Below are 12077 nucleotides of genomic sequence, written 5' to 3'. Positions count from 1 at the left end.
ACTTTACTTTGATAGTGAAACTCATCTACACATGCTGACTGCTTTTGGACCCAAGTCATACTAAGTTGCCTTAGCAATCCTAGGTGTCTTCATCTGAGTCCCAAGTGAGTTCCCATACAGTGGTTCCCTCTCCTGAAGCTTACTGCCATCTCTCTGGTCCTCAGTAGAGACCTTTGCTATGTCCTTGGCGGAAGGATGGAAACCACACAGCTTTTCCACCTCTGCTTTAAGCCTTCCTCCTCAGGGCACTTCCTTTCAATAATGCTTACCTCAAGATCACCTTTCTTCTTTCTCCCCCTTTTCTCCTCTCCACTAGTTCCATCTGCTTGGTCTACAAAAACATTCATATTGTTCTAGTCCAGGGAGGATTCTTCTTGTCCCACTCTCTACTGGATATGTGTCACTGATGTCTTCACTGTGAAGGCCTCTTTTCTCCTGTCTTCATCCCAACCTCTTGCAATCTGTTTCATCTTCAACCTTCCACTGAGATTCTCTCTCTCAGAGGGACCCAGTGATCTGATCATTGCCAGAGTCAATGGCACTTTCAGTGACTGAAATCAGGTGGAAGTACTATAGGTCACTGAAATAAATTATGTGTGTTTTAATTTTGTAAATGTTCCATAATGAACATGTAGGATCATAAAAATTAATTGAAGTTTTTTTCTGGGGGGGGAGGGGGGTGTTTCACCGCTCCAGATAGACCACTTCAGGTAGAGAGAGAGAAAGACACTACAGTACCAAAACTTCCTCCAGTGTAACAGAGGCCAGTCTTAAACCTGGGGAGTTGATGCACTGTGCTGTCAGAAAAGTTATATCACATTAATCTACGTTTTCCTTTCTTTCCTCCTTTCTTTTTTGCCTTCAGGGTTATCACTGGTGCTCAGTGCCAATACTACAAATCCACTGCTCCTGGGGGCTATTTTTCAATTTTTTTGGATAAGACAGAGAGAAATAGAGAGGAAGAAATAGAGGAGGGGAAGATAGAGAGGAAGAGAGGAAGATAGACACCTACAGACCTGATTTTCAGCTTGTGAAACGCTCCCCCTTCTGCAGGTGGGGAGCTGGGGGCTCGAACCTGGATCCTTTCTCAGGTCCTTGAGCTTAGTACTGTGTGTGCTTAACTGGATGCTCCACTGCCAGCCTCCTTCTCTATGTTTTTCTATGGAAAAACGAGTCTTAACTTTTCCAACAACCCAGTATTATTATTATTATTTTACCAGTCATTCTGCACCCGTAACCAAGTGTCTGAGGCTGCTGTCAGGTAGGCCCTTTGGAATAACCTCTCTCTGGTAGACTGTTGACTCCTTAATACAGACACACCATCATCCTAGTTAAGTTGTTCTTCAATCTCCATGTTAAGAAAATTGCCCTATCTTTGTTAATGACAAATGGACTTTCTCAACACTGAGGATGTAGCAGGGAGGACTGCCTCTCCTCTCAAGAGCTTACCTTTTCTGTGGTTTCATAATCCATTTTGAATGCCCAGAGGTGGAGTCGAGCCGAGAGCTCACTGATGGAAGACAGCATGAGGAGGAACTGTTCCGCACTGCCCAGCGGTATGTCAGGGTTGGCCAGCTGAGCTTCCTGGATTTTCTGCTTCTCTTCTTCAGTAGGAATCATGGTCAGAATTTTCTGGGAAGACATGATGATACAGTTTAAAATAAAAATAAAATTTAATAATAAAATATAAAACATAAATTTAAACAATAAAATTTATATATTATATATGTTTATATATTATATATTTACATAATAAAATATAATATTATTTATATTATATATTATATATACATTTTAGTGACAGATCCCACTTTATTCCTTCATTGCTTCTAAATTCACACTGTAATTTTCTAATCAGTTAGAGCTACTTGGTTATCAGTGTCCTGGTTATATACAAATGTTATGTCATTATCAAACCAACTACACTTCAGAGAAGAATGACATTTGGTAACACTGAGATTTTCATTCTTTGGTTCCCAAATTCTCTTGTCTCTCCTTTAATCTACTGTTTCATAGCCAACTTACCCCAAAGTTTGTCTTATATAAGATGGACACTCTAGGCAATCGAGAGGAGTCAGGTGAGAGAAAAGTGAGTAAGATTATTTAATTTTTATTTTACTTATTTACTATTGGATATAGCCAGAGAGAAATTGAGAGGAGAGGAGAGGAGAGGAGAGAGAGAGAGAGAGAGAGAGAGAGAGAGAGAGAGAGAGAGACATTCACCACTTGTGAAACTTTCCTCTTGCATGTGGGGACCAGGAGCTTGAACCCGGGTCCTTGTGCACTGTCGTATGTGCGCTTAACCAAGTGCACAACCACCTGGCCACCAATAAAATTATTTAGTTTCCCCTGCTCCCTAGGCAGGGAATAACACATGTAAATAATATGTACATTTTAATACTTCTCACAGATTTATTTAAGAGCATGCCAAAGTTAATCCTTTTTAAATAACTCAGAATGACTTCTGTGCATGACACACAGTATATTTTAATTGTTCTAGGTATGCAAACCACACATCAATTTTCATATTAAAAGTAATTTGAATACATAGATATCACTTTAATATTAAATTCCAGGCTGATCTAGGAAGAAATGATGATGACATTTGTAAAGATAATTATCTACTTACTAATAGAAAAAAGGTATCTGTACACTTTTACTTGTTTCAGGTAATAGTTAACTGTGCAAAGCAGAGAAGGCAGAAAGGTGCCAGAAGAATTAGGATCTTTACAAGTTCAAATTCCATACTCGCAGCCTATTTCTCTCTCTTCCTAGTATGGCAGAGCTCTGGGTTGAAGATGTTTTGTTACTTCTTAGAGGTGGCTCCAAAATATTGTTCTAGAATTTAATAATCATATGAAAAACAATCTTTCTTAATGAAGTTAGTTGACAACTTTCTTCAGCACATCTTGATGGCAAATTCATATTGATCTGAGTGGGTTGCTAAGCAAAGTGTAAGACATCACAACATATATTAATCATGCTTCTGTACATGGAGGTTCCAAATAGCCGGATTAATCCCTGGTGTCAAGCTTCTGTGTCTGCATCTAAGAAGCAGATAGCCTGGCAAAATGCCAGTTGGGTGCAAGCTGGAAATCTTTTTTAGCAAAGATCTGGAAGCACACAATGCCTACGTTTCTCCAGTCACAAGTTAACTCTTGAACAACAGAACTGGACAATAAGCTTTGGGTAGCTGGCTCAGGACACAAATGACACCACCTGTGTCCCTCAGGTTCCTGAGATCAGTCATGGCAGGTGGCAGCTGAGTCTTTGGATTCCACATTCTCTAAGGCAGCTGGTTTCCATCAGCATTTTTAAAAAATATTTATTTATTTATTCTCTTTTGTTGCCCTTGTTGTTTTACTGTTGTAGTTATTCTTGTTATTGTTATTGATGTCATCATTGTTGAATAGGACAGAGAGAAATGGAGAGAGGAGGGGAAGACAGAGGGGGGAGAGAAAGACAGACACCTGAAGACCTGCTTCACCACCTGTGAAGTGACTCCCCTGCAGGTGGGGAGCCAGGGGCTCGAACCGGGATCCTTACACCGGTCCTTGCTTTGCGCCACGTGCGCTTAACCCGCTGTGCTACCGCCCGACTCCCATTCCATCAGCATTTTCTCAGTCATAACCATTAAAAGAAACATACATTGTCCCTGGATTCACCCAGTCAGCCTGGGGATCCCCTGGAGATTTCAAGCAAGGGCGTCTGACAAAGTCAGCAGATAATTTTTGGTTGTCGCTGCTAAGGTATTACTACTGGTATCTTGTGAATAGGGGTCAGAAGTACCACTCAACAGCCTATAATGCACAGCACAGTGACCACCTCAAAGAATGACCTAGTCCAGAATGCCAACTGAGAGCCCAAGATTCAGATCAAATTGGGAAAATTGCTCCAACTCACTATAACCCACATCTGTGAGATAGCATCAAAAATGAAAAAAACAAATGCTGGTGAGAATGCAGTAGAAAAAGGCACCCCACTCAACACACATACTGTTAGTAGGGAGGGATGCAATTGGTCTAGCTCCTATGGAAAACAATATGAAGATTCCTCAAAATATTAAAATTAGAGCTGCCATAAAGTCCAACAATTCCTTTCCTAAGTTCTCCTATCCAAAGAACACAAAAACATTTATCCAAAGAGATTTATGCACCTCTGTGTTCATAGCAACGCTCCATGTAATAGCCAAAGTTTGGGAACAATTCCAACACCCACCAACAGATGAATGGCTAAAGAAGTACTATATGTGCACAATGGAATACTACTCAGCTGTAACAAATGATGAACTCTCTCTCTCCCCCCACCTCACTTTCTTTCTCCTACAACCTGGATGACAATGTGAATCATACCAAATGAAACAATTGAGCAAGAGAGAGACAAACATCAGATCACCTCATTCATAAATGGAATTTAAGAAAGAAGCAGTGGAAGAGGGAGCTGGATATTAGCACGCTGGGTTAAGCACACATAGTACAAAGCGTACGGACCCAAACAAGGATCCCAGTTTGAGCCCCTGGGTCCTCACCTGCAAGGGGAGTCACTTCACAAGTGGTGAAGCAGATCTGTAGGGGTCTATCTTTCTCTCTCCCTCTCTCCCTCCTCTATTCCTCTTAATTTCTCTCTGTCCTATAAAAAAATTAATAATGGCTACAAAAGCAGTGGATTCATAGTACCGGCACCAAGCCCCAGTGATAACCCTGGAGGCAAAAACAAAAACAAACAAACAAACAAAATGAAAGTAGTGGAAGATACAGGGTGAGACATTAATAAATTGTGGAGTCAATCATGGGGAGGGAGTTAAAATGGGGTTGAGGGCTTAATGTCCTATGGTAGAGAGAGATGGTACTTTGGTGGTGGGTGAGGTGTGCCAGTACCTATTTTGTTGAGGGAGAAGTGAAATTTCACCCTATGGCAAGTCTTACAGAACAATATTCCCTCAGTAAAAATACAATTTTTATATGCATAGATATGGGCCCTATGCCAGATCAAAGGGGTAATGGTATTTATATAATTTCCTCAAATTCAGCTTTCTAGGCCTATTCTCAACTCTGACACCATCTTCCCAGACAATACATTTTGTCCACCTACATGTTAGCTATCAGGTTCAAGCAAAAATTACTAAAGTCATGGGTTCCTTGGAACATAGATAAAATAGACTGCCTAGCTTCTTCCCACACAAAGACCCCTAGTTTCAACTGCTCTATTCTTACTTTTAGGTTCCTGTTTATTAAACAATTTGTCCTGCTTTTTATCTTACTGCCTTTCAGCTACCAAGTTGCAGATGTTATTATGACTCCATCCTGACTTCCCTGGCAGACAACCTCACCAATATGCCCCAGAACTTCACCTCCCCAGAGCCTCACCCCATTAGGGAAAGGTAGAAATAATAATGTGTACACTAAACTGGGGTTATAGATCAACCTGCCAATGCCCATGTTCAGTGGAGAAGCAATTACAGCAGCCAGACTTTTTACCTTCTGCACCCCAAAAAGAAATATGGTCCATATTTCTTTAGCACGCTAGGTTAAGCACACATAGTACAAAGTGTACGGACCCAAACAAGGATTCCAGTTCAAGCCCCCAGCTCCCCACCTGTAAGGGGAATCACTTCACAAGTGGTGAAGCAGATCTGCAGGGGTCTATCTTTCTCTCTCCCTCTCTCCCTCCCCTATTCCTCTTAATTTCTCTCTGTCCTATAAAAAAATAATAATGGCCACAAAAGATAAAGATATAGGGAATAAATATATAAAGATAAAGATATGGGGATAAAGAATAGGGAAGCTTTCAATGGAGGGGCTGATGGATCAGGGAATTCTGGTGGTGAGAACTGTGTGGAATTCTACCCATTACCTTACAATTTGTTACTCATTATTAAATCACTAACACACTTTAAAAATACAATTATTAAACTGTTGTAACTCATGATGCTGTGAGTGGGTGAGAATTTACCAATGACTGGTGGCACAGTGAAGTCTCAGTCATCTTCCTATGACTGTGCTCTCTCATTGCCAACCATTCCATCTGCCAGTTGCCACTGTTGGAAACTCTGCAGCAGTACAGTGCAGTGGACAGCGTGGTCTCATGCTTCTCAATCCCCTTTGCAGATCCTCCACACGAGCCCAGGGTGGCCCCCAGAGCAGCCCCCACAAAGCTGAGGGTCTACGGCTTAGACTCCAGCTCTGAAGCTCCTATTTCAGCTCCACCTTTTACTGACTTGTGATGTTGGGTGTAGCCTAGCACTGGGGCTCACTCTCCCTGCTTTCAGTGGGGAGCATGAGAGCACGCACCTCCTAAGGTTCTGATGAGCATCTGTGTGAAGTCTGTACCTGAGGCCTGGCCCACAGGAAGAAGCATCAGGTTTAGCACTGTGTCCCCACCCCTCCATCCCTCATATCCCTTCTGCTGTCATCATTCCCTTCTGGATCAAAAAGGTGCTCAGCTGGCAAGCAGTCAGAAAATGAAGCACTAATCTGATTCATTCTAAAACTGAAGTCATTTGCTGTGTCTGCAGCTTTGCCCACCCATGGCAACCTACATTTGAAGAGAGAACAAAGGCAGAATCCAAAGGGCTCAATCTCTCATGATGGGCTTTCAAGTCCTCATGACAAGTTCTATTATTTTCAGAGGTAGATCATCATTTTTTCTCCATGGATAATGTTGGCCCTGACTGCATCTGAAGCCTTTTTGTAGGAATCTGAAGCTTTGGGAAGCTCTGAAGGACACTGTGAAGATGGTTCACAGACATATGAAGAAATGCTCCACTTCAGTCATCATTAGAGAAACTCATATTGAAGCCACAATGAGTTACCACCTCCACAAGAATGGCAAACAGCAACCAAATAAGAAGACATGTATACAGGGCAAAAGGAACTGCTGGTGGGTATGCAAACTGGTGCAGATCCTTTGAGAAACAGTGTCAGGAGTTCTTAAGGAAATAAAAGTTGAGGGGCCAGGTGGTGGCACACCTGGTTAAGCATTCACATTACAGTGTACAAAGATCCAGGCTCAAGCCTCTGGTTTCCACCTGCAGGGGGAAAGCTTCACAAGTGGCAAAGCAGGGCTACAGGTATCACTCTGTCTCTCTCCCTTTCTATCTCCCCTACCCCTCTCAATTTCTGTCTGTCTCTTTTCAATAATAAATAAATGAATAAAATAAGAAAGACATAAAAATCAAAAAACCTTTTGGTCCTGCAATGCTACTCCCAAGTATATACCCAGAGGACATGAAAACACTAATTCACAGGGATATGTGCACCCCTGTGTTCATAGCTTCATTATGCATAACTGCCAGGGAGTTGAAGTGGCTGGACTGCCCAATGACAGATGACTGGAGAAAGAAGTTGTAGGGCATATATTTAATGGAACAATGCTCTGTACTTCAAAAAGATATTGGGGAGATAGCACAGTCATTATGTAAAAAGACTTTCATGCCTGAGGTTCAATGACCAGCACCACCACAAGCCAGAGCTGAGCAGTGATCTGATAAAAATAAATAAATATGGGACCCCCATAGGACCTTGCCCTCAACTTGGAGCAACAATGGTAGAGAATATTCCATCCTCGGAAGGGAGGATGGGCAACATACTCTATGCTACACCTGAGAATGATGGGTCAATATTGGGGCAGCTTGGAACTTTCCTACTCATGACCACAGAATGTGAGCTCAGATCTACAGGGATGCAGAGGTCATATTGACTCCTAAGCTGAATATGGCCCCCAGATCACATCAAATAGATGGGGTTTACAGTCAACAATATTTATACCCCTTTCCCATATTAGGGAGCTACTCTCTTCTCTGATCCAGCTTTCTGGTCCTTTATTTATTTATTTATTTATTTATTTATTTATTTCCTTTTGTTGCCCTTGTTTTTCTTTTTTTTGTTGTAGTTGTTATTGATGCCATTGTTGTTTGATAGGTCAGAGAAAAGTGGAGAGAGGAGGGAAAGACAGAGATGGGAAGAGAAAGATAGACACCTGCAGACCTGCTTCACCACTTGTGAAGCAACTCCCCTGCAGGTGGGAAGACGGGGCTTGAACCGGGATTCTTATGCTGGTCTTTGTGCTTTGCGCCACCTGCGCTTAACCCACTGTGCCACAGCCCAACTCCCTTTCTGGTCCTTTTTACAGCCATGACATCACCTCCCCAGACAATAACTTGGATCCACTTGCACATAAGATTTCAGGCTCAGGGGAAAAAAGAAAAAGAAAAAGGAAAAAAAAAAACTAGTATAGCCACAGGCCCTTTGGGATATAACCAAAAAATGCCTACTAGCTACCTACAAAATGGAGGACCCCCACCCCACTCTTCATCTGCACTATTCCAGCCTTTAGGTCCATGATTGGTCAACAATTTGTTTGGCTTTGTATGTTAACTTTCTTTTCAGCCACCAGGTTCCAGATGCTAGCATGATGCCGACCAGACTTCCCTGGACAGACAACCCCACCAATATGTCCTGGAGCTCTGCTTCCCCAGAGTCCCACCCTACTAGGGACAGAGAGAGACAGGCTGGAGTATGGATCGACCTGTCAATGTCTATGTTCAGTGGGGAAGCAATTACAGAAGGCAGATCTTCCACCTTCTGCATCCCACAATGACCTTGGTCCATACTCCCAGAGGGTTAAAGAATAGGAAAGCTATGAGGGGAGGGGATGGGATACGGAGATCTGGTGGTGGGAATTGTGTGGAGTTTTACCCCTCTTATCTTATGGTTTTGTCAATGTTTCCTTTTTATAAATAAAAATAAATAAATAAATAAATAAGTAAATTGTGTCCTTTGGGACAAAATGGGTTGAACTGGAGGCGAGGCAATTATGCTTAAAGAAGGAGAAATATTGGAAAACTATTTTTGTGTTGAAGCACATGAACTGGAAAAAAAAAGTACCAAATTGTCTCTCTGTCTGTGAGAACTATGATGGTGTATGTGTGTGTGTGTGTGTGTGTGTCCCTGTGTGTGTGAACTTCAGTGGTGAGTGCAGTGTGAAACTATACCTCTATAATCTTATAAACCATTATTAAATCACTAATAAGAAATAGAAGAATAAGAAATGGACAGTGCAAAGTACATAGAATGGCCTGAACATGCATTGGCGCTCATCATGCTGTTTGTCCTAGAGGAAAGATACCTGTTTCTTCCAGATTGTCACACTCTGACACACACACACACACCACCATCACCACCACCACCCCCCAACAATAGCAAAACAGTAAGCCCTTCTCTCTTGATCCTCTTGGGCCCCCAGAGAGGGGCTGCCTCACACCAAGGCCTGGCCTGTCACCTTTCCTGATTTCTTGCTAGTTACCTGATAACTTTTAAATTGTTATTCAAACTTAATTCCTGTGTTGGTGAAATAGCTCAGTTGGATAGTAAGCTGCAGCTGCTTTGCCATGTTCACAGTTCAGGTTCTAGATGTTCCCCATCACACTGAAAGATGCTTTGGTGGTGTGGTCTTCTTCACTTTTTCTCTCTCTTTCTTGCTGCCTCTTTGTCTCTATCTACAAAATTATTCCACAGGAGAGAGAGAAAGGGGGTGTTTAATATAGATAAAGAATAGAAAAGTTTCCAGTGAAAGGGATAGGACATGGAACTCTAGTGGGAACTGTATGGAATTATACCCCTGTTATCTTACAATCATTATTAAATCACTAATAATTTTTTTTAAAAAAAGGAGCTTTGGAAATTACTTACTAAATGTACTTGACTTGGGCCAGGTCTTGACACATATTATTAAACATACTTGACTTGAAATGACACCAAAGGATATTGTGACAGCCTCCAAAGGAGGGTATCATAATCTCCCTTTGTACTGAAGTAGGCCAAGTGTGGTCACAGGTAAGTCAGAAAATGAACCAGAAAGAAAAGGTTGCTGAACAACATAGGCAAAGGGAGCCTCCCAACCCTTTGTTCCCCAGAAGTTGGAAAAAAATGTAAGCAATACTAACATTATTCAGTCTGGCTCAGACAGAAAAAAAAATGACAAGCTACCCTGTTGAGAAAGTGCAATTGAACACAGTAATGCATTACATATGTGACATCTCAGGAAGCACAAATACCACTTGATAGAGCTTCTCTTACCTCAATCCCTTCTTTGTTTAAGGCGTATTCATCAAAATTCAAAATGGCTATCTTAATGGTTCTTGGGGGAGGCAGGACTGTCAGGCCAATATTAATAGCATTGCTCCTCTTGGAATCCAGGACGATGATCTCCTGCCTTTTTCCATCCGCAGCAGTTTTCTTGGTGACAAAACAAGGAGAATCCAAGATTAATGCGTCATCTTTGGTACCTTCTCGGATTCAATGTTAAAAGCAAGCTCACTACTTCATATTTTGAGTTGAAAACAAATGGCTCAGGTTCAGCTGGGGGAGGGGAGTGGAGCTGGCAGAAGACTGGCTACTCCTTAGCACAGAACACAGAAATCATAGATTAGCTCTGGACACTGCCAAACCTGGGTCAGCACTAGCTTTCAGAGTTCCCTTCCTGTGAGCTGAGAGGAGTCGAAATGCATCTTGGTTGGACCTTGTGTACAGGGCACAGGATGGAAACAGAGGTGGTCAGTACATGTGCTGAGAAGACAGGAGAGACCCTGGGGATCCTCAAAAGTCTAAGCTTGTCAGATAAAGACATGACTATAAAAGCTGGATAAGGGCAAGAGACTAACTCACTTAAATGGCCTTTTTGGCCACTATCAGGCCACCTAGACAGGGAATCCTTGGATTCTCCCGTGGATAATATGGTTCTAGACCTCTAATCCCTTTCTACCATTACTGGTCACACACCCATTGGGAACATCATTACAAGCCCTTTTGTGAGCTTCTTCAGGATCTTATCCTCACTATGAACTAGCAATGGTAGGGACTGCCCCACTCTCCAAAGGGAAACTGGGTCCTGAAATGAGTGCATTCAGAATGCTCCCAGATGTGACAATGGACTGTGAGCTCATACTTGTTGGTATGTTTCATATTGGTTTGCTCCCCTTCCCCCTGACCTCTGAGAGAATTGGTTTGGCCCTTGCTAGTTTTGCACCCGCTTTCTCCCCACCCCCTATGCTAAGGATGTCCAGAGTCCCAGTAGCAGCAGCGAAGGGATAATGATGGGGAAGCACATGGTGTAGTGATTTGCCCGCTCGTGAATAAAGATTAAACTGCAGCTTCTCAACCCAGCCGTGTGTCCCCGAGTCTCTGTCTCTGTCTACCGCTGCGACACTAGCCTGGCCTGCTGGAGCCTCCGAACTTTAACAACACATACTGACAGAAACTCAGAGGCTACACAGGCTCCTGTGCTAAATATGAATAGATATGGGCCTTGGGTTAGATCATTGTGGTAAACAGTTCATTGCATTTATATATCTTAAGTTTGTGAGCAACTCTCTGCCCTAATCCTGTTTCCTGGTTCTACTCCAAACTCTGACACCATCTTCCCAGACAATATTTCTAGCCCACCCTCATGTTAGCTATCAAGTTCAAGCAATGACTATTAAGACATAGGCTTCTAGGAACTTTCCTAAAATAGGCTTTCTAGCTTCCTTCTACCCTAAGATACCTACTTCCATCTGCTCTAGTCCTACTTCCTGGTTCCTGATTATTATGCATTTTGTCCTGCTTTCTTTTTTTAAAAAATATTTATTTATTCCCTTTTGTTGCCCTTGTTGTTTGTTTTATTGTTGTTACTGATGTGGTCATTGTTGGATAGGACAGAGAGAAATGGAGAGAGGAGGGGAAGACAGAGAAGGGGAAGAGAAAGATAGACACCTGCAGACCTGCTTCACCGCTTGTGAAGCAACTCCCCTGCAGGTGGGGAGCCAGGGGCTCGAACTGGTATCCTTACACCAGTCCTTGCACTTTGTGCCACCTATGCTAAACCTGTTGCGCTACTGCCTGACTCCCTTGTCCTGCTTTCTGTCTTACTGCTTTTCAGCCGCCAAGCTGACATTGCTACTATGATTCCTTTTTATTTTTTATAATTTTTATAGATCTTTTCTTTTTAAAATTTTTGTATCTTTATTTATTTATTGGATAGAAACAGCCATAAATTGAGAGGGAAGGGAGAGATAGAGAAGGAGAGAGGAAGAAATATAC

General features: G+C 42.3%; 1 protein-coding gene across 18 annotated transcripts in view; it reads right to left on the bottom strand.

The window, feature by feature from the left end:
- FHOD3 (formin homology 2 domain containing 3) overlaps positions 1-12077 on the bottom strand; it is a 588579-nt gene that overhangs the window by 38419 nt on the left and 538083 nt on the right. For all 18 annotated transcript variants that reach the window (XM_060173747.1, XM_060173744.1, XM_060173740.1 and 15 more), the window contains 2 exons: positions 10077-10235; positions 1450-1632 (listed from right to left, as the gene is read on the bottom strand). In XM_060173747.1, the coding sequence (XP_060029730.1) occupies positions 1450-1632; positions 10077-10235 (342 nt within the window). The remainder of the gene's footprint in view (positions 1-1449; positions 1633-10076; positions 10236-12077) is intronic.

The sequence above is a fragment of the Erinaceus europaeus genome, chromosome 15 (assembly GCF_950295315.1).
Source record: "Erinaceus europaeus chromosome 15, mEriEur2.1, whole genome shotgun sequence".
Taxonomy (NCBI): domain Eukaryota; kingdom Metazoa; phylum Chordata; class Mammalia; order Eulipotyphla; family Erinaceidae; genus Erinaceus; species Erinaceus europaeus.
The sequence above is the reverse complement of the archived record's forward strand: the minus strand, read 5'-3'. Positions and strand labels throughout refer to the sequence as shown.